The 22414-nt window shown below is 34.7% G+C and overlaps 1 protein-coding gene across 1 annotated transcript in view; it reads right to left on the reverse strand.

The window, feature by feature from the left end:
• LOC106663864 (lipase 1-like) overlaps nt 1–20114 on the reverse strand; it is a 74765-nt gene extending 54651 nt beyond the window's left edge. The window contains exon 1 of the mRNA XM_014389064.2: nt 19775–20114. Within this exon, the coding sequence (XP_014244550.1) occupies nt 19775–19891 (117 nt within the window). The 5' untranslated portion in view covers nt 19892–20114. The remainder of the gene's footprint in view (nt 1–19774) is intronic.
• Between the last annotated feature and the right edge of the window lie 2300 nt (nt 20115–22414).

The following is a 22414-nucleotide window of genomic DNA, read 5'->3' on the forward strand; positions in this document are numbered from 1 at the left end:
ATGCTAAACAAGTTTTAGGTTCTTTTTTTGTAGAATCGGGTTTTTTTTAAACGAAAAAATGACGGTTTGTCGTATATTTGACCCATTTTCGCAAAATCTTTTAAAGCTAGCAAAACAAATTTATTTGTGCTTATTTCTAATAATATAAGAAATCAGTGTAGACAGAAGACGATTTAATTTTTTTTAAATATATACTATACCTACAAAGAAGAAACGAATCAACCAACTATGATTATTATTAAATTCACTAGTTTCGTGGTTCGCTTGACCAATTAATATATTACAATTAATTAAGGTTTTTAGTTGAGATAAAAAGTCAATGGCATGAGCGGGATTGGAACCCACGATCTTCGGCAAGATCCACCGGACACTAACTTCTCATCTCAACCCCACCTTTTGAATTTTCCCTCCTTTTTGTCATTTAAGATTATTATTTTTAGAGAAAAGGGGTCAAAATGCTGAAAATACATTTTCGGTTCCTGATTTTCTGAAAAACAGCGGTTTTTCGTATTTTTAAATTGAATTTAACTGATCATTTTATGCCTTGATCGATAACTACTGAAAAAAATTGTTATCTACGATATAGAATTATATGGCACCTATGTTCTATAAATTCATTAGTTTTCCTGGTCCGCTTGACCAATTAATATGTTTCAATTAATTAAGGTTTTTAGGTGAGATAAAAGTCAGTGTCACGAGCGGGAATCCACGACTTTAGGCTAAATACACCGCTGCTCCACCACTTGAGCTATCGTGACTTCGATCCACTCGGACACTAACTTCCCACTCAATTCCACCTTTGAATTTTCCCTCTTTTTTGCCATTTTTTAAATGTCGTGTAATCAATTTGATTCTCGGCGACAACTGAAATGGTCACGCAACTATGCTCTACAAGTTTCACAATTTTTATTTATTTTTTACTGTGATGGTCCTTGGTCCCTTCTCTGACCGTGACTATTTTACTCTGTCGTGTGATATTATTATTAGTTGTTTTTAATTTTTAAATAATGACGGTTCGAAAATGCTCTTGAAGTGGAAGATTTGTAAAAACTACTCGATTCACCACTGATAATTTTGTTTATCCCTTTGATAATCTACTTCTCCAATTTCCGTATAAAATGAATGTAAAAAATATTAATTCACTACTTTCGTGGTCCGCTTCACCAATTAATAAATGACAATTAATTAAGGTTTTTAGTTGAGATGAAAAAAACCTTAATTAACTGTCATGTAAAAAATATTACATAAATTACATACATACTCTCCCCTCGCAAAAACATACAAGAAATTTTTGTTGTTGTCATTTTGATATGTTTTTTGCAATTTCCATAAAGAGATTATTTTATACTAGTGGCAACCAGACGTTCAGAGTTTGATAATTTGCAATTTCAGAAATAAAATACAAATACTTTTACTTATCAGAATTACAAAATTATTATACCAACAATGTACAGATCGACTTCCAGCATGTTTTAGTAATAAATAAAAACTATTAAAATGCCGGAAAAATTATTTGGTCTATATTTATATGTGGGTCACACTAATTCCGGATATTTGTCCCAAAGTGCAATGTTTTTTTTTTAAATCATATGTGAAAAGTTTTACCTTTTTCTTTAGAATGTCAAAATTCTTCTAGTTACTGAAAAAATTCCTAAACGCGATCATGTTATCACCCTGAGTACGTAGATCATTGGTGCAAATATGGAGGAGTCGGTTTCAAGATGCCTTGGAAAATTTCACATATTTCTTGTTAAGATATATTTTTCTTCTAATATTTCTGTTGTTGAACGAAGTAACCATGAATCCACCCTGAATCCCTTTGAGCCTTCGCTCTCCATTTACATATTAAGTACGGTCTTAGGATCCTTTCTTTACCTGATCACAGATTCAGGAGCAAAAAGGTCAAGAAGTTTACTTGTCCCAAAGAAGTGAATCTGACCAGTGTTGCAATGATATAGGTGTTAACGAAATCGACTTTTGCATCACAATATTTTCATAAAAAAGAGTGTAATAATAAAATTAACGTTGCTTTTAACAGAAAGAATGAAAAGAAGATAGCACTATTGTACAAACAATTGAGCAACAATATTATGAAATTTTTTACCATTGAAGAGAATTTTGTTTGAAGGAAAAATCCAAAAATGATTAATTTTTTATACAAAACAAAGAAAGATTTTAAAAGAGTTAAAAAATTAAACTAATAAATTGCTAATCAAACAATTGATAATCAATAGATTTAATAGGGATAAGGATAGGGAATAATGAACAAAATGTGTCTTCTTTTTTGAAAAATCTTCTTTTCACTTGCGATAGAACATAATAATTTTTTTCAATTAATTAACGTTTTGATTGAGATAAAAAAGTCAGTGTGACGAGCGGGATTAGAACCCACGACCTTCGGCTAAATACGCCACTGCTCTACCACTTGAGCTATCGTGACTTCGATCCATCCCACCTCAACACCACCTTTTTGAATTTTCCCACTTTTTTACCATTTTTCAAATGACGTGTAGTCGGATTGGATTCTCGGCGACAAATGAAATGGCCACGGAGAGCTTTAGTGAAGACATACTTCATTTTGCTTATTACATTTATTAGGATTCGTGGTCCGCTTGACCAAATAAATTCTTTTCAATTAATTAAGGTTTTGGTTGAGATAAAAAAGTCAGTGTCACAAGCGGGATTCGAACCCACGATCTTCGGCCAAATACGCCGCTGCTCTACCACTTGAGCTATCATGACTTCAATCCACTTTATATAATAAATGTAATAATAAAAATCCTTCAGCGATGAACGCCGACGGCTGAAGAACACCGGAACAGATATTTTTAGTATTTTTAATAAGATGTCCTTTATTTGTTTATATTTCAAAAAACCAGTCCAAAGGCACTTTTTTTTCACAGGCCAGGGCAAACCTAACAGACCCGTAGTCGAAGTCTCTCCGCCTCAACAATGTCACCAGCAGACGGGAGCTTTGGAGGTCCTTACTATTATCACCGTCATAGGTTGCAGACAAAATAGTCGATATATAATAAACACCATAAATAATTTGTTTTAAACCACGGTATTTTTCTTTCACTGCTTCACCGAGCATCTGACGGTTTTAGCATTTTGTGAATATTAAGGAGGCACTTGCTGATTCTTTGACCCGTCCAATCGCTAGCGACGATTTCTCTTTGGACGAAGTACTTAATATTTTAACGAACGTTATTATGGCGTTACGATCATGGTATTTTGGCGGACCATTTTTAATTTCGGTGTTTTATATTTAAACTTTAGACTTTTAGCAAAATAGGGTTCTGAAAGTGTGCCCCTGTGTTATTACATGCCATACACTTATTACAATGCCGGTGAATATGTGTGTCATTTCCTTGGTGTGAGTAGTTTGTTAGCTCAAGTCCTTTGATTATGTTTTAATAAAGCCACTCTCTCCAGGAACGAGATAGTGTCCGTTTTAACGGGCCAGGTACAACTTCGTCCTTCGATCCTCTCTCTTGACATGGCTGGAATTTAATGTCGGACAAGATACCTGACTTATTATTTTTTAGTACATTAAATTAAAAAAATGTTCTTTGTAAAGATGGTTGTTTGGTTACAAATTGTGAGGGTTATTTTTGTACTTTGGTTGTTTTACTTTGTCGTGGTTAGCCCATCCTCGTAGTTCTGGTCGCGTTTCATCACTTGACTACCTTCAGTAGTGGGTTTATAAATATTATTTATATTTATTTTTAATTTGAATTTGTGTAATTAAAATTTTCTGTTTTTTTTTACTATTTTACTAAGTTACAAATTCAGTAGTTGTGGTTCCGGTTCCATGGATGACAAGCTTTCTTCTTTGGCTAGCCATTGTGTTTTCCTAAGATCTTTAAGGAATTTAGGCATTCCCATCTAAGTTGGAAGCTAAAATCATACAAATTTAGTGCGTTTATCACCGCCTGACCGTCCAAAAGTATGTAAATCTAGAAAAATGTAAGCTTTCATTTTTTGTTTATCAACTCCAGTGTCCAGAGTTGGATTGCTTGAACCTCAGCTTGGAAGATCCAGTCCGAAGGTTATTGACAGGATGTAATTTAGCGTTATCCTTACAACTCTGGTCCTTCTTTAAATCAGTGTAGATATTAGGTACCCTTCCTGACACTTTTGGTTGCCTTTCTTCAAATATGAAATGATCCAGGACCATTTGTTCATTGTCAGGTACCTTTACGACCATCTCAATTGTTTTAATTCACTCTACAATTTTTAGATGGCTTCTTAGATCTGGGTCCGATCTTATTTTCGGTTTTGCATCTCAGGATTCGCCAAAGTGACATGGAAATGTTTGTAGATTGGACTTTGTTTGGCATCTCCTTATGTTGTGTTTTTTATGTCGATATGTGATTGGGATGGTTTATTTTATTATGTAGTCTATATGAATATTTCTCTTAAGTTTTTAATCAAGGGTTATAGGCTCTTAGTTTTCTTAAAGAGATCATGATTTCCTCGTTTAGATGGGATATGGTATGGTGAAAAAGGGTATTAGGAGGCGGGGTGTGTACTCCCCAGGCACTGCAGCCTTCTGGCTTATTGTACCTTCCTAGTTCCTTAGTTCAGTGCAATAGACTCAATCCTTCTTAGAAGTATCAGGTCATTGACTGTCGCTGCTGCAATTTGATTCCCTAAGTTGTTTCCGTACGTTAGGTTAAATCTCCATTGAGCTGTTGCTTCGCATTCGAAGATGATGTGAGTGGCTTTTTGTTCCTCCTCATTACATAATCTGCAAATGGGATCATCGTTGTGTAGATGTTTTCTGAGATGCCAGCAGTCCTACCACTCCTCTGTCATCATAAGTTTACTATGTCTAGCACCGCTAGAGTTTATCCACTACTGCTTTTGATTTGCTTGGACCCATTCTTCGATGGAGGATTCTATATTTGTTCTTGTTATCCCAAGAATAGGTTCGGGGCCTATTTATGGTCTTGCAGATTCTCCTCTGGCCAGACTGTCTGCTTTCTCGTTACCCAAAATTCCCCTGTGCCCTGGCACCCAAGATATCATCAGGTTGTTGTGTTTCCCCAGGTTTTGGAGATTTTGGATGGGGTGCTTTTAGGTTCCTTCTCCTAGTGCTTTTTTTTTTACATTTGTTGGTAGTTACTACAAGTTTACGGCGTTTGGCGGATTGGGCAGAGTGTCACCCAATTTTTCCTTTATGATTGTTACCAGGTTACAATACCAAACGAAAGTTTACTATTGTTTGCCTTTAAACTAACTCGATAATAATCAGTTGCGAAATTATTTTTACGTTTCCTATTCCACGTTGATCAGTGCATTTAAATCGGTGGGTAAGGAACAATAATTTCAGGCAATTTTCTCCGCCCGAGCCCATTGTCATTAGACGAGCTAGGAAGCAAAACGAATGACACATGACTTCCAGCAAATGCCATAAATTAAGGGTCTTACATCAACGGAAATTAGTTGAATAATAAAACGGCATCCTTAGTGAAAAATTATCACACTAATATAACATTATAATTTTAATTTGTTATAAACAAAACTAGTTATTGAATTGTAAACTTTTTTTACAGTACTAAATTTTTCTTTTTGTAAAATATCTTATTAACTGTTTAAAACTTTTTTTTTTACAGTACTAAATTTTCCTTTATGTAAAATATCTTAACTCGTTAAGACATTTTTTTACAAACCCACGATCTTCGGCTAGATACGCCGCTGTTCTACCACTTGAGCTATCGTGACCACGATCCACTCGGACATCAACTTCCCCCCTCAACCCCACCGTATGAGTTTTCCTTCCTTTTTGCCATTTTTTTCATCTCAACTAAAAACCTTATTAATTGTAATGATTTAATTGGTCAAGTGGACCACGAAATTAGTGAATTTAAAGAATTAATATGAAGTACACTTCACTAAAGCTCTCCGTGGCCATTTCATTTGTCGTCGAGAATCCAAACCGATTACACGACATTTGAAAAATGGCAAAAAGGAGGGAAAATTCAAAAGGTGGGGTTGAGATGAGAAGTTAGTGTCCGAGTGGATCGAGGTCACGATGGCTCAAGTGGTAGAGCAGCGGCGGATCGTGGGTTCGAATCCCGCTCGTGCCATTGGCTTTTTTTATCTCAACTAAAAACCTTAATTAATTGTAATGATTTATGTAAAATATCTTATTAACTCTTTAAAACATTTTTTTACACCTAAATTTTCCTTTTTGTAAAATATCTTATTAACACTTTAAAACATTTTTTTACAGTACTAAAATTTCCTTTTTGAAAAATATCTTATTAACACTAAAACTTTTTTTTACAGTACCAAATTTTCCTTTTTGTAAAATATCTTATTAACTCTTAAAATTTTTTTTTACAGCACTAAATTTTCGTTTTTGTAAAATATCTTATTAACACTTTAAAACCTTTTTTTTACAATACTAATTTTCCTTTATGTAAAATATCTTATTAACTCTAAAACTTTTTTTTTACAGTACTAAATTTTCCTTTCTGTAAAATATCTTATTAACTCTTTAAAACTTTTTTTACAGTACTAAATTTTCGTTTTTGTAAAATATCTTAACACTAAAACTTTTTTTTTATAATACTAATTTTCCTTTATGTAAAATATCTTATTAACTCTTTAAAACTTTTTTTTACAGTACCAAATTTTCCTTTTTGTAAAATATCTTAGTAACTCTTTAAAACTTGTTTTTACAGTACTAAATTTTCCTTTTTGTAAAATATAGTAACTTTAAAATATTTTTTTTTGCAGTACTAAATTTTCCTTTTTGTAAAATATCAGTAACTTTAAAATATTTTTTTTTGCAGTACTAAATTTTCCTTTTTGTAAAATATCATAGTAACTCTTTAAAATATTTTTTTTTGCAGTACTAAATTTTCCTTTTTGTAAAATATCTTATTAACTCGTTAAAACTTATTTTTTTATATAGTATATCTGACCAAGAGAGTTGTAGAGAGAACAAAAATGCCTCAATAACACGAGTAAAATAGATTATAATAACAATTAGACCTCACTAATAAAATAACAACAGGCCCTAGGGGGGCGTCGGTGGCCGCAACGGTTTAGGCGTTGTCACGGCGCTCATCACTGTAAGGTAAAGGTCCCGGGTTCGAATCCAGCGGCCATGTATTCGAACTCGATATACTTACTACGGGCTTTTTTTTCAAAAACACCGGCACCCTGAGGGTTTATATGCCCTGTTGCGAACCCTCATAATATATATAATAAATAATATAAAACAAAAATAGGCACTAACCATCCCTTATATCTATACAGCGCCCTCTCAAAGAATTTCTGCTAATTTAATATCGACTAAGGATACAAATTATTATTACATAGCAATCCTAATTATTTATGGTTTAACTTCTGCTGAAATATTGGTGAAATTTAAGGATGAATATTTGCTAATAGGAATGAACTGAGCTAATACGACCGTGACATGCAATGTATTGTAATTGGGTTTCAAAATGACTTAATGGCAAAGAAAAAAAGAGAAATTAGACGAAACTAGTTGTTAAGGGGCTGATTTTTCCCCCTTCTCACCAGCATACGAGTACAATTTACCTCAGCCTATTAATTGATTTTGCCTCGTCATCCGTAATTACGCTCGTAGCAAAAGCAAACTAGAAAATCTTTTTTCTTATTCAGCCCTAGGAAAGTGAAAGAGTTTCATTCAAAGAAGCATTTTTCGCCCGTTGAAATAAGATCCACCGTGAAATGCCACTTTCCTCGGGTAAACCACTTTTGAAAGAGCGGCGTTTCGTCGATCCGCTGACGCACAACGAAAATTTCACGCGTCTAATTTTCCCCCTTTCACACTTTAAAGAGATAGAATTTGTTCGTATTAAAATAGAAAAAGCATTGTATTCTCACTGGAAAGTTGTTTAACATAATGTTTTTGAAGTTATATATAACTTTAATATGTACCTATTTCAGAAAATAAGAATCATCAGATATAAACATTACAACTACAGATAGAACTGATAATGACTGATTAATTAAGCTTATAAATTAACCTTGACCGCTTTATTAGCAATATTCTTGAGAAACTGTGTAAGGGAAAAATCACGATTATTCTAAAATCTATTGCGAAAAAATAAGAGGGAGATTGAATGTAAAGAAAGAAAAAGAAAATCGAGTGAGAGAGAGAGAGCGCGAGAGAGAGAATGAGAGAGAGAGCAAGAGAGAGAGAGAGAGAGAGAGAAAGAGAGAGAGAAAGAGAGAGAGAGAGAGAGAGAGAGAAAGAGATGGCTCGAGGTTAAGTGTCATCCACCGAAACGATTTGCAGAGGTCCAGAACTCGACATCCTCAGCAACCACAATCAACAACCATTGCAACAACCATCAACCAACATCTTTACTTAGAGAGAGAGAGAGAGAAGGAGAGTATGATATGGTGGAAAAGGTACTAGGAAGTGGGGTTTGTATCCCCATCCTTCCGGCTTATTGTACCTTCCCAGTTCCTTAGTTCAGTCAATAGACTCAATCCTTCTTCTCAGAAGTATCAGGTCATTGACTGTCGCTGCTGCAATTTGATTCCCTATGTCTTTTCCGTACATTAGGTTGAACCTCCATTGAGCTCATGTTGTTTAGATGTTTTCTCAGATGCTAGTGACCAGTTAGTAGTCCTACCACTCCTCTGAGTTTGGCCCTCTTCAATTGCAGCAGTGCTTTTGCCAGTCTTGGTGAAGGTTGTTTTATCATAAGTTTACTATGTCTAGCACCACTAGAGTTTATTAACTTCTCCTTTTGTTTCGTTTGGATCCATTCTGCGATGGAGGATTCTATATTTGTTTTTGTTATCCCAAGAATAGGTTCGGGGCCTATGTATGGTCTTGCAGGTCCTCCTCTGGCCAGACTGTCTGCTTTCTCATAACCCAAAATTCCCCTGTGCCCTGACACCTAAGATATCATCAGGTTGTTGTGTTTCCCCAGATTTTGGATGCATTCACTGACTAATTTTGATGTGATTCTTTTACATGCCAATGCTTTAATGGCTGCTTGGCTATCAGGTCATATAAAGATTTTTTTGTCAGTGCAACCTCTTTTATGATTTTCCAGGGCACAGTCATTGATGACATGTATTTCTGCTTGAAAGATCGAAATGTACTTCCCTAATGAGTTTGATTGCTCATGTTTTGGACTTGTACAGAAAACGCCTGATCCGGTTCCTTCGTTTGTTTTGGAGCCATCTGTGTACCATATCATTGTATCTTATGATCTCCTGTGTTCTTCGTCTCCTTTATAGTCCGTTGAGACTTTACAGGAAGTTGTGAAGATTATTTCCGGGATCGTGTAGTCAGTCCCCATTTCTAATAATGGTTGTCTGATTTTGTTGATTATGGTTGTATGCCCGAATTGTTTAGTTCTTTTACAATTTAATTGTTGAGAGAAGGAGAGAGAGTGATTGAGGGGACATGAGAGAGAGAGAGAGAGAGAGAGAGAGAGAGAGAGAGCATGAAAAAAGAAAGTGGTGTGACAGAGGTAAGTAGTTAGATTGATGGATATATTGATGAAAAAAGACAGAGAGAGTGTGAGAGTGTGTAAGAGAAATACGAAAAAGAGAGAGAGAGAGAGAGAGAGAGAGAGAGAGAAAGATTACAAGAAACAGACCGAAAAAATTGAGGGTGAGAGGTAAGAGATGAAGAGCGAGAAAAGAGAGTGAGAAGAGTGAGTGGTAGAGTAGTAGAGTGATAGAGATAGATAGATAGATAGATAGATAGAGAGAGAGAGAGAGAGAGAGAGAGAAAGAAAGAAAGAGAGTGAGAGAGATAACAAAAATGCCACAATTAGTAAAACTAGTCATTAATAATGTCAGTAAATAAGTACTTCAGTTATTAGCGCATCAATAATAACTTTAACCTTTTCTGTGCTGTAAGTAGTGGAACAGTGGTAGTTAAAATCGTAAAAATCTTTAAAATAACAGACTTTTTTTTTAGTTTATGCAAGTACGCTGAAAATTATTACGTCTATAATTAACATAACTGCGTGGTGATGAACCTGTTGGCGATCATTCGGTCATTTGACAGACAAGCAAAACGAGAGAAAAAATTGATTGGTAAACATTTACAAAAAGAAAACTTTGGAGAAGTATTATTCGGGAAGATTTACATCACTCATATGGCCGAGTGATCCTAATCATTGTGATAAATTAACCTACCCGTACAAAAAGCAAAAATTAAAACCTTTACCCTGACTCTTCATAATCTAACCTAAACTAACCCTAACCATAACTCTACCCAATCTAACATTTCGTGACCAAACCCCTGCCTAACTCTAACATTAACTTCACTAATTTCGTGGTCCAATTAATATATTATAATTAATTAAGGTTTTTAGTTGAGATAATAAAGTCGATAATAAGTACCACTTGAGCTATCGTGACCTCGATCCACTCGGACACTAACTTCCCGTCTCAACCCCACCTTTGAATTTTCCCTCCTTTTTTCCATTTTTCAAATGTCGTGTAATCGGTTTGGATTCTCGGCGACAAATGAAATGGCCACGGAGAGCTTTAGTGAGTTCATTGTAATTCATCAAATTCACTAATTTCGTGGTCCGCTTGACCAATTAATATATTATAATTAATTAAGGTTTTTAGTTGAGATAAAGGAAGTTAGTGTCCGAGTGGATCACCATAGCTCAAGTGGTAGAGCAGCGGCGTATCAAGCCGAAGATCGTGGGTTCGAATCCCGCTCGTGCCATTGACTTTTTTATCTCAACTAAAAACCTTAATTAATTCTAACACTAACGCTTCCTCACCTGATCTGTGTCTAATCTTAGCCCTTCCTAGCCTAAGCCCGGAACATAAATCTTTGGGACGGTCTTCATGCACTGAAAGACGAAGACACCAAAGCTAAGGGCTGAAAACACTATGGTGCCTCAGCATTTCTGGAGCAATAAAACCGGCCCCAACTGATGCCCTAAAAGTCCTCTTGATTTTACCACCTCTTCAGCTCTCGAACCGCTCGGGGTTATGGACATGTACTCCTTGGTGGTAGATAGTTACCACTTCCACCATACTCGGTATCAGAGCCGTACCATATATAACTAACATTATCTGGATCCCTTTCATCCATTTTATTCTCTCCGGTATTTTAATTTAATTTTTTAAATTCAGAATTTGGTAACATGGCGTCAACTGGCATCTAGAAGTTGTCTGTTCTATCCCCAAATAGAGGACGATATGTAGATAAATAAAAACAATAACATGTACAAAAATGTACCATAATATTTGCAGATATGTCAACAGAAAGTTGAACCCTCTGAAATTGATATCCATATTTTAAAGGCGGCAGTGAAATGCATTTTTTGCATTTGTTATTTACTAAAACTTATGTTAAAACAACCAAGCTGAACTACAGCCCATTTCTAAACGTTAGCCTGGTCAGAAGATAACAGACATTTGGCCGGAGAACGACCACATTGGACAGAGGTTTCATTTAGATTTTGGAGTTAATTTCAAAATTTTTGGGTAAATCATTCACCCTCTAGACCCATATCTGCTTGCATTTAAATTTGTACGTCCTCCCAAGTTGAATGAAAAATCATGAGCAAACGCTGTACCTACAAAATATTGCTGATATAAATGAAAAATAAAAGTAGTCCTAAGATAGAACAGTGAGGAACGTCATACTCAGTGGATTTAAAACCACTAGAAACATCAGCATTTCGGACTCACTGCTAACTATATATATGAATTGATCTTACCCTGCATATAACCTCAAATTCTCAAGGCGTGGACATTGATTGGATATAAAAAAAGCACTAGTCTGATTGCTTGAAAATCGACTAAAAATCATTTATGCTGTTGAACTGTTAATAAGTAAAAGTCAGAAAAACGCTCAAGTTGACTAATATTTACACCATTGGTAGAAATGTTTTCGCAAGATGTTACAACGTTGTCGTTGTGTCACCTAGGTGTCAAAAAATTAAGTTATTAGTTTACACAATTACAAATCCATGAATTTTTTGATCTAAAGGGTACAGGTAACATCTTTTTGATCAAATGTTAAAAATTTGTTCTAAATCTGTATCCATAAAAGCTTTTATAAAAAGTTTCCGTAGAAAAGGTTTGCCGTGGCAGAATTACTGCCCGATATGATAATGCGAAAAAGTGAAGTTTGCCTAACATAAACGGACATTTCCACCTGTCCCTTCTTCGGACGTCGTATTTAGCTAATAGAGAAAACGGTCAATTGTCCAGTTGGAGATTAAGACTACGAATTGATGCAGAGGCCGTTTGTACCGTTATCCAAGGCGCCAGATTCACTTATGAAATGAAAGTCTTGACATACTTCGTTTTGTTTTAACGCTCGTCACCTCCATCACACACCGGTAGCACCCTCGAGGCAGGTTGGCAACTGCGTTTTCTATCTTAAGACCATTCAACTAGAAACAATTGCTCGAATAATTAAACCCGAGACTTTATACGAATTTCACGTTAGAGCAAAAGGTCATGTTGAGGTACAACGTAAAATTTATTTAATTCTCCTCAATTTGCTCTTTACCAGGGTTTTTTTTTAATTTGAAGTACACTATAACTACCTTCAAGTAGGTAACAAGTAACAGCAAGGTAATATATACAAAATTAAAACCAAGAGTGGAGAAAAAAACCCATTGGTATTAATCCAATGTTACTAAAATTTGGTCTGTTTAATTGATACTTGTGTCATTACCACTTTCACTATCATCACCATCACTTCTTAAGAAACCTCGCGGCCATTCCTCTTCAGTCGGCGGGGAGGGTTTGAGGGGATTCGTCGGGGTGCGAGGTTTCTGGTGTGATGATTTACGCTTCTGGTGTAGTTGGGAGATTTTTACGAATTTAATACGGATATGTAAATCTGTATGTATAGTTAGATTCGATCCATAAAATGAAGCATCTAGTAGAAGCTTTCGTAGTATTAAGCAGTTGAATTCGGTGGATGTTTGAAGGTTTGGCTGAACCCCGCACTTTCAGTCCGCAAGTCCACACTGGCTATGATGTTATAAGGCCTTTTATTTTTGAGAGGTAAAATGTCAAGAAGTCGTGCAAGAGTTCTTATATCGTGTCATAACCTCCTGCCGTTTCAGTCGTGTGTGAGGATTCCACGGCAGGCATTTGTTGATGTACAGTCCGAGGTACCGCACCTTGTGTTGTCCGAAGTTGGGAGGGGAATATTATCTCAGAAAAAAGGGGGGTTACGGAGAGTGAAGGTAATGTGGATTTGTCTGTGTTAAATTTTATCCTTTTCTTTTTACATCAAGACTCTAGTATTATGAGGTCTTCTTAGTGGTTTCGAGTGGAAATGACAAGGTCGGAGTTGTAAGAGAGAATTGCTGTATCGTCTGCAAATGTGCATGGTGGTTTCGGTATGTGATGGCATGTCAGCTGTGAACAGCTGGTATAGTTTGAGAAGAACAGTACCCTGAGGAACACAGCATGGATTGTACTACTTCATACAGGCCAATAAGTCTACTACCCACTTTGGATAAAATTTTAGAACAACTATTGAAAAGAATTCTTCCGATTCTAAACTCTCAAAACATAATCCCAGACCATCAATTTGGTTTTCGCAACTGTCTATATTTAATTATTTCTGGCTAAATCCTTATCTTTATTTTAAGTAATTGTAATTGTTTAAATAAAAGCACGTGGTGACCGAGACTGAAGGGAATGTTCTTTAAAAATCAAGAAGGATCTAGAAGGCTGTGGAAAAATAGCAGGTCTCTATATAGACATAGGGGGCGGACCAGCTGTTCAGAAGAGATGTAATTTGGAACTCAGGTTATGAACATCTAAGGTTAGAGTATATAGTTAATTATTAATTATATTTAATTATTTCTGGCTAAATCGTTATCTTTATTTTAAGTAATTGTAATTGTAGAGAATTTTTTTACATTTTGTTTTATTAAATTTAATTTTAATTTAGTAATAAAACTTAACTATTTAATTTAGTAATTAAATTTAATTGTGTAAAAAGGTTTTCCAATTGAAAACTATTGTGTACATATTTTCCAAAAAAATTGTCTAATTAGTTATTCTCCCTTTCTTAATGAAATCCCATAAAATTTTCCTTTAAAAATTAATAAAATCCTCTTTAATAAAAAAAAAAAAATCACTATACATACAACCAAACTTTCCAACCGCACTCAAATCTAAAATCCTTCGAACCAGCCCAAGCGACCAACATCCACACAAACCTTCAAATCACATGTCCTTAAAATTGCAAGAAGTCTCTCCAGAGGCCAACCTGAACCATGAACCCCTAGTTCAAAACCTTTCAGCTTAAACCATTCCCGACAATTCTATTAAGACGCTTAAAACGGCACTGAAAAAAGTCAGGGTCACGAGCGTCCGCACCGCAAACATTAGGAAAGAAAAGACGAGAAAGGACGTGAATAGGGAAAATGAAAAAAAAGTAGAGAAAAGGATGGACCCACCGTGAAAACCGAATTATCTTTCTTCACTTTTACCCACTTTCAATCTCTTTCATTCTGGTCCTAACGGACACGGAAGAGTTCAGGGCCAATGAGGATTTAATAATGATATAAATCAATAAATTCCCCTATTAAACTCAAGAAAATAGCGTTTGTGAGATAAATTTTTCATTTAACGGAGTGTAATTCATTTAAACACGTTTTATTGTTCACAAGTTCTACATAAGTGGGATCACCAATTTTAATTACTTCTTTTTGGTGATCTGTCTTTGTTCTGCATGTATTTCCGGGTTATGTATTTATGTATTGTACATCAATCGATTCATTTTTTTGCGTGCGATAAAAAATTAATATGGAAGAATATTAAATGAGATTAGATTTGTGTTATACAGCGTTAAAAAAAGAAATGTTCAAAATATACAAATCTCCAATTTCACAAGTAAAAGACAAATATTTCTACTTATCGAAATTACAAAATTATTATCCGAAAATGAACAGAAAGAGAGAAAGTGTTAGAATAATAAAACTATTAAAATTCCGTAAAAATATATTTGTTTAGATTTCCTAGTGGGTCAGTCCATTTAAGTTGTGTTCCTGAACCTCTATTTTTGGATAATTTTTTAACCTATATATTAAAAATTTTACTAAATTCTTTGGAATTTCTAAATGTTTATTAATTACTGAAAATAATTCCAAGCACTCGTTCAGATTACCACTCTGAATTACATGTTGCTGATCGGTTGCTTGTTGCAAATATGAAGTTTTCAGTCATACTGTACTTCGGAAAAGTTTCATACATTTCTTATTAATCTAAACCATCTAACTAACTAACACCACTAGTTTTCGTGGTCCGTTTGATCAATTAATATCTTTCAATTAATTAAGATTTTTAGTTGAGATAAAAAAAGTCAGTGTCAGGAGTGGGATTCGAACCCACGACCTTCGGCTAGATACGTCGCTACTCTACTACTTGAGCTACCCTGACCTCGATCCACTCGGACACTAACTTCCCATCTCAACCCCACCTTTTGAATTTTCCCTCCTTTTTGCCATGTACCTATCCGAAGGTCATAGGTTCGAATCCCGCTCGTGACACTGACTTTTTTATCTCAACTAAAAACCTTAATTAATTGAAACTTATCCAAGTTAGACAAATGTGTTTTTGGAAAAAAAATTGTTTTAAGCATCCTTTAAAGTTCGTTGCATCGCAAATTAAACAGACATTTTTAGCCCATTAGCTGGAGATGTTCCATTTAAAAATCTATAATTTCTCTGGATTTTATAAAATCCAACGGCATTATAACCGTTAGAAACCGCGTTGTTTGACTTACTGGACAAAACATTTCTCATTGACTATAAGCCTTTCGAATTGCAGAAACTGAATTTTTAATAAAAGCCTTTTAACATTTCTTTGTACTATGTACAATTTCTCTTCCTATTTTACACAGTACTAAATAACAAAACATTGTTGAAAATCTCTTTTTTAAATATGTTTTAATGATTTTTCATCTCTTGGATTTCCATTGATTTTTCTATTGTGCCTGGAACGAATCGCCGGCTGCAAGGTACACTAGGAAAAGAAAAATAATAGAAACAGCCGGTTGAAGAAGATGGAGGAAAAGAAAACAAATTGTAATGAAACCTGTTAAAGAGAAACGTGAATTGGGTCAAGATTGTCGGACATTGTCACGGTCAACACTCGACTCTGACTTTATCTCTTCAGTTCGATATCAATTATTTATACAACTTTTATAAAGGTAGAAAGTTTGATTGAATGGTGGAATGTAAATATTCCATGATAAGTTGTAAGTATGGTCTGTGATAAAGCAAAGCTGTTAGGCTCATACATCAGGCAGATTTTATGGTTTTTACGGCTTTGTTCAAACATGAGCATGTCGATGGCGCATTACACACTTTTCCTTCCTTCACTAAGCCGAAAATTGCATGTTTTTTCCGTCATTCATTCTTTTTCGGCAAAAGAGGGTATGCCTTTGGAAATGAATCATTGTTCATATCAACCGGTAAGGAGGTACAACAAAACAACTTTTGGTATAATGAGCAGTTATTTTTGTTCAAAGTTTTAGCAATTTTATCCCTGATTTGCTGACTACTTCATCATACTTGTTTCTTCTGAAGTCCTCAACATATTTTATGCGATGAGAGAACGAAGGCCCAAGTATGTTTTACAGGTTAAATTATATCCACTGCTTACTAAATTAACTAGTTTTCGTGGTCCGCTTGACCAATTAAAAACTTTCAATTAATTAAGGTTTTTAGTTGAGATAAAAAAGTCAGTGTCACGAGCGGGATTCGAACCCACGACCTTCGGCTAGATACGCCGCTACCACTTGAGCTATCGTGACTTCCATCCACTCGGACACTAACTTCCAACCTCAACCCCACCTTTCTGCCATTTTTCAAATGCCGTGTAATCTTTTGATTCTCGGTGACAAACGAAATTTTATCTCAACTAAAATCCTTAATTAATTGAAAGTTATTAATCGGTCAAGAGGACCAAGAAAACTAGTGAATCTAATAAGCTAAAATGAATCACTAAATCTCTCCGTTGCCATTTCATTTGTCGCCGTGAATCAAACAAATTACACATTTGAAAAATTGCAAAAAGGAGGGAAAATTCAAAAGGTGGGGTTGAGATGAGAAGTTAGTGTCCGAGTGGATCGAAGCCACGATAGCTCAAGTGGTAGAGCAGCGGCGTATCGAGCCGAAGGTCCCGAATCCCGCTCGTGACACTGACTTTTTTATCTCAACTAAAAATCTTAATTAATTGAAAGTATATCCACTGCCTTCTCCTCTTTTGACTCCTCAAATACCAGTAGCTTACTATAACTTCATCCTCACTTGATAGTCAGAACTTATATTTTGAGAATTTAATATTGAAATTCTATATTTTTTTAAATGGCAGTTTTTCTAAAAGTTAAAAAAAATTGTTAATGAACCTACTGGCCTAGAAGAATGTCAATGTACCGTAAGTATTGAGGAATATATTCACAGTACTAAAACTTCAAAACTACTTCAAAAATATGCCAACAGGTATTGGTCGTGATTGAATTTTTTTTTTAAGTCCAAATAGTCCAGGGTTATATAATTCACAATAACCCCCTGAAAAAAAAAATCCGTACAAAATCCAAATCAGACTGAAACCATTGGTACTTCCTGTCGTTTATTTTATTTTTTACTTTTCGCGTTTTTATCCCAATCAAGATTGTGATCATTCCAATGTTGGTCATTCTCGACCAAGCGTTAGATAACGACAAGTCTTACGTTTTGCAACTTTTCCGAGACCATTAAAACTTTATCATGTTTTGATCACTTGTTATTAACATTTGAGGAAAATGAGGAATTAATCCTTTACCGAATATTACACCAACTTCGTCTAATTGCTTCACCAATTGATAATACTTAAAAAGAGATCAGGATTTCAACGCCCGATGTGAAACAGCAAACTTCAAACGCTTAGTTAAACTTTAAAATTGTATTATTCAGAAATCGTCAGATGCGATCTGGAGTGATGTAGGTTTCAGAAAAACGTTTTGTTTATCGTGCCACGTTTCGAGCTTTATTGAGATCATCTTCAGAGCCTGGGATTTACTAACATATAGGAATAACAAGGCAATAATAAGGATAAACAAATACATATAGGATGTGGAATAAAGTGAATTTATACAATGCAAAAAAACGTTTTTTTATATTCAATCAAAGTTAACACTTTGAGTGAATAGAAATATGTAGTTTGATTTAATATAAAAAATATTTTTTTGGCATTGTATAAATTCACTTTTTTCCACATCCTGTATGTTTTTGTTAAATTTAAGCAATGTTTGTGAATCCCAGGCCCTGAAGATGATCTCAATAAAGATCGAAACGTGTGGTGATTAGTGACCGTTAGTCTATGAATATTGGGAAATCGTGAGATGCGGTCTGGTGTGACGTAGGTTTCAGAAAAACATTTTCTTTATCGTGCCAACGTTTCGATCTTTATTGAGATTATCTTCAGGGCCTGGGATTTACAAACATTATTTAAATTTAACAAATACATGTAGGATATGGAAAAAAAGTGAATTTATACAATGTAAAAATATATGTTTTATATTCAATCAAAGTATTTCTACTCAATCAAAATGTTTGTTTTCTGCGTAAAAAAAAAAAAAAAAAAAAAAAAAAAAACAAAAAAAAAAANTTTTTGTTAAATGTAAACAATGTTTGTAAATCCCAGGCCCTGAAGATGATCTCAATAAAGATCGAAACGTTGGCACGATAAAGAAAATGTTTTTCTGAAACGTACGTCACACCAGACCGCATCTCACGATTTCCGAATAATCGTCGACTAACGGTCACCAATCACCACACATTTAAAATTGTATACTTATTAAATCCCAAAATGGCTGATTTTTATTCTGTTCGATGTAATTATGGATTGTTTTATATAAATTTTCTTCCTAGCCGATCTATATCACTATTAACCTACTTCCTGTAACTTTTATATTTAATTAATGTTTTTATTTCATTCTACTCGTCCAGTAAGCATAATAATTGCTTTTAAAAAATGAAAATTGTTCAAGCTTTTCAGTGAATATCTACTAACTTGAACACTTTATGTACTTTGAGCTTTGATCCATACCTGACATTATTGAAAAGTGATTTTTTTTGTAGCTTGATCGACAAATATACAAATTTCTATAATGCTTTGGAATTGTACGTAATGCAAAAACAGGTATTTACATCCGGTTATAAAAATAAACAGTTATAGCAGGAAGCTATCTTTCAGTAGTATAGAATTTCCGGTGAAGATTTTTTTCTATTTATGATTTAAAAAGTTAATGTGATCATCCATTATTAAAGATTTTTCAGCATAATCATGTCAAGTTTTTAAAAATCATCAGGGACAAGGCCGAAGAAAGAAAACACAGTTCCTTCGTCGCGCTTTCGAGAAATCGAAACGAACAATCAAAATTTAATTAATAAAAAAGTTAATATTATCATTACTATTTTGGATGCTTACAGTTTCAAGCATCATGGAATTAAAAATGGAAGTTTACAAAAAACGAGATAAAATATGACCTAGTTCATTTTATTAAACCACTTCTGGCTGGAATTAAGCAAAGAAACTTTCGTATAATAGTTCAGTAGTGATTCAACGCTTTGATTTTACGGTTTTTCGGAAAAGTCTAGCCTATATATATGTAGTATAATTGTTTAAATTTTTTTTGATGACCTATTTATTAGTTGGTGTGTTATTATTAGTTTTCTTGGTATTCGATTCTTTCATATTATTCACGACAGTTATCAAACATTAATTTACTTCCTGTTTATTAAAAAAAAAATCTTTTACTTACAGTTGAAAGAAGGTAAGGCCGGAAATCAGGATCTTCATTTTGGGTGAGGAGGGCAGACGTAACTGTCACATAGAACGATAACGTTAGGATGAACCCTAAGATGGGAGTCGGGGGCATAGCTTCTCGACCATGACAAGGCCTGCGATCGACACAGAGCTCTGATACTCACTGCCGGCACTTCTCTGCCTCGGCATCGCAAGACGTCCTGAGGGGGGGAGAGCGGCCGGAACTGGGCCTCGGTCGACCTCTAGGCTCGTGGGAGGCATGGAATATAGGTTCGAACTATCACCCTGCCCTCCTCGGGACAGTTTGCGATTTTTGTTTTATATCTAGGCTTGTAGTTTATGCCAATATTCATTAAAAAAATACCCGTTGTTATTGATAAAATTATCATTAATAATTGCAGGAATACACAGTGACTCACGGTAAAAATTAAACACACCAACATATCTCTTATCTATAAGATGCACACTTTTCAGTATCACCAAGAACTTAATCACCTTCAAAGACCCTTGTCATATTCTCATAGTAGGATTTCGTAAGGTAGAAAAATCATCACTTTAATATCGTCTTATTTAGTGAGAATCCATCGATTTGATTAATCAAGGTTATAAACACAAAACTATATTGTACCGGCAATAGTTTCACTTTTCCTGTCTCCAGTAAATATTATAGAAATAAGTTAATTATAGAAAATTAACCTTATGATGGCAAAAATTGGCCCATGGGCTTGGTCTACTATTTATGGAATTTATTTGATACAAAGATATATTTGTTTCTGTCTTTTCTCATGTTCTTCCGGTCATATTTCTTGTCTTTCCTATTTCACTCTATAACTCACTCCTCTCATTCCATTTGCTCCCTTTTCATCTCTTACCTCTCACACTCAAATTTTTTGCTATGTTTCGTGTCATCTTTCTCTCTCATTTTTCATATTTTGCTTATACACATTTTCCATCTATGTATCAATCTATCTAACTACTTATATCTCCCTCCCACATCTTTCTTTTATCATCCTCTCTCTCCCTCTGACTTTTTTATATTTCTCTTATACACTCCCTCCATCTATCTATCGCTCTATCTAACTACTTATCTCTCTCACACTCTCTTTCACCTCGTTCTTTTCTCATTCTCTCTCTCTCTCTCTCTCTCAGCCGTCTCCCTTTATTTTCTCACTCTTTCTTTTTCTCGTTCTCTCTCTCTCTCCTTCTCTCTGTTTCATATTTCTCTTATACACTCTCTCCATCTATCTACCGCTCTATCTAACTACTTATCTCTCTCACCTCTTTCTTTTCTCATCTTTCTCTCTCTTTCTCTTTCTCTCTCTCTCTCTTCTCCCACTCATTGAATGCGAGAAGAGCGAAACGAAGTGGCTATTATTTTAAATGGGAAGACAATAAAAATCGTATTTGGCGATCCTGACTCCTCCAAAGTGCTATAAAGTTAAATACCAGTAATTAAGGTGGAACACGACAAAAAGGCAAAATTGTGGAAATGAGGGTTGGCCGGAGTTAGCTCATTCTTCCTCTCTCTCAGCCCTCCCCCTTTATTTTCTCACTCTATCTCTTTCTTGTACTCTCTCTCTCTCTCTCTCTCTCTCTCAGCCCTCTCTCTTTGTTTTCTCACTCTTTCACAAACAACACGGCAAAAAGGCAAAATTCTGGAGATGAGGGTTGGCCAGATTACAGGTAACAATATAAGTTTGCAGAGTGCTGGTCTGTGAACTGACTCGGTTTAGGAAAAAAGAGCCGGTAACGCTAAGCATCAATCCTTGCACAAAAATGTCGAGTGTTCTAGCAAAAAATAAAAATAAACTAAAATGCGTGCTTCAAAACTAAGATCAAGTGTGTGATGATTAGTGACCGTTAATCGATAATTATTCAGAAATCGTGAGATGCGGTCTGGTGTGATGTAGGTTTCANATATAAAAAATATATTTTGCATTGTATAAATTCACTTTTCCACATCCAAAATGTAATTGTTAAATGTAAACAATGTTTGTAAATCCCAGGCCCTGAAGATGATCTCAATAAAGATCGAAACGTTGGCACGATAAAGAAAATGTTTTTCTGAAGCCTATATCACACCAGACTGCATCTTACGATTTCTGAATAACTAAGATCAAGAGCGGGGTTCGCCACCTATTTATCTGGTAATGACTTTCTTATTAAATTTTTAAAAATAGATATATTGGTTGTGTTGAGATTAGTTTCAGTTTTTAAATAAATTCTAATTTTCCTTAAATCGGCTAAAATTTAAGTTCATTTTTTGTTTTGACAAAATAAGTTTATTGTCAAGGTTAAATTGTCGTTGTTTTGGTTGTTTTCAAGCGTCCAAAATCAATGTTTCTAGTGGACAAAACGTTACAAAATTTTAAAAAACACAAAATTCTATATCATGCCTTTAATAGAAAAACGTGTAAATAGCCTCGCACGTACGCACGGTTAGTTAAGATTCTGGAAGACGCGACATGTGTCCAAGGCGAGGTTGTAAACGAAATTAGCCTGACGGAATAATGCCAAAGGATGACTAAAACTGTAAGGTTAAACCAAAAAAGGATATCAGTTTTTAATTATACATATGTATCTTTTTTGTTGTAGGGTTTACTTATAAATAATATATTTAACTTGATATCGAATC

The sequence above is a fragment of the Cimex lectularius genome, unplaced genomic scaffold (assembly GCF_000648675.2).
Source record: "Cimex lectularius strain Harlan isolate CLEC.00 unplaced genomic scaffold, Clec_2.1 scaffold80, whole genome shotgun sequence".
NCBI classification, from domain to species: domain Eukaryota; kingdom Metazoa; phylum Arthropoda; class Insecta; order Hemiptera; family Cimicidae; genus Cimex; species Cimex lectularius.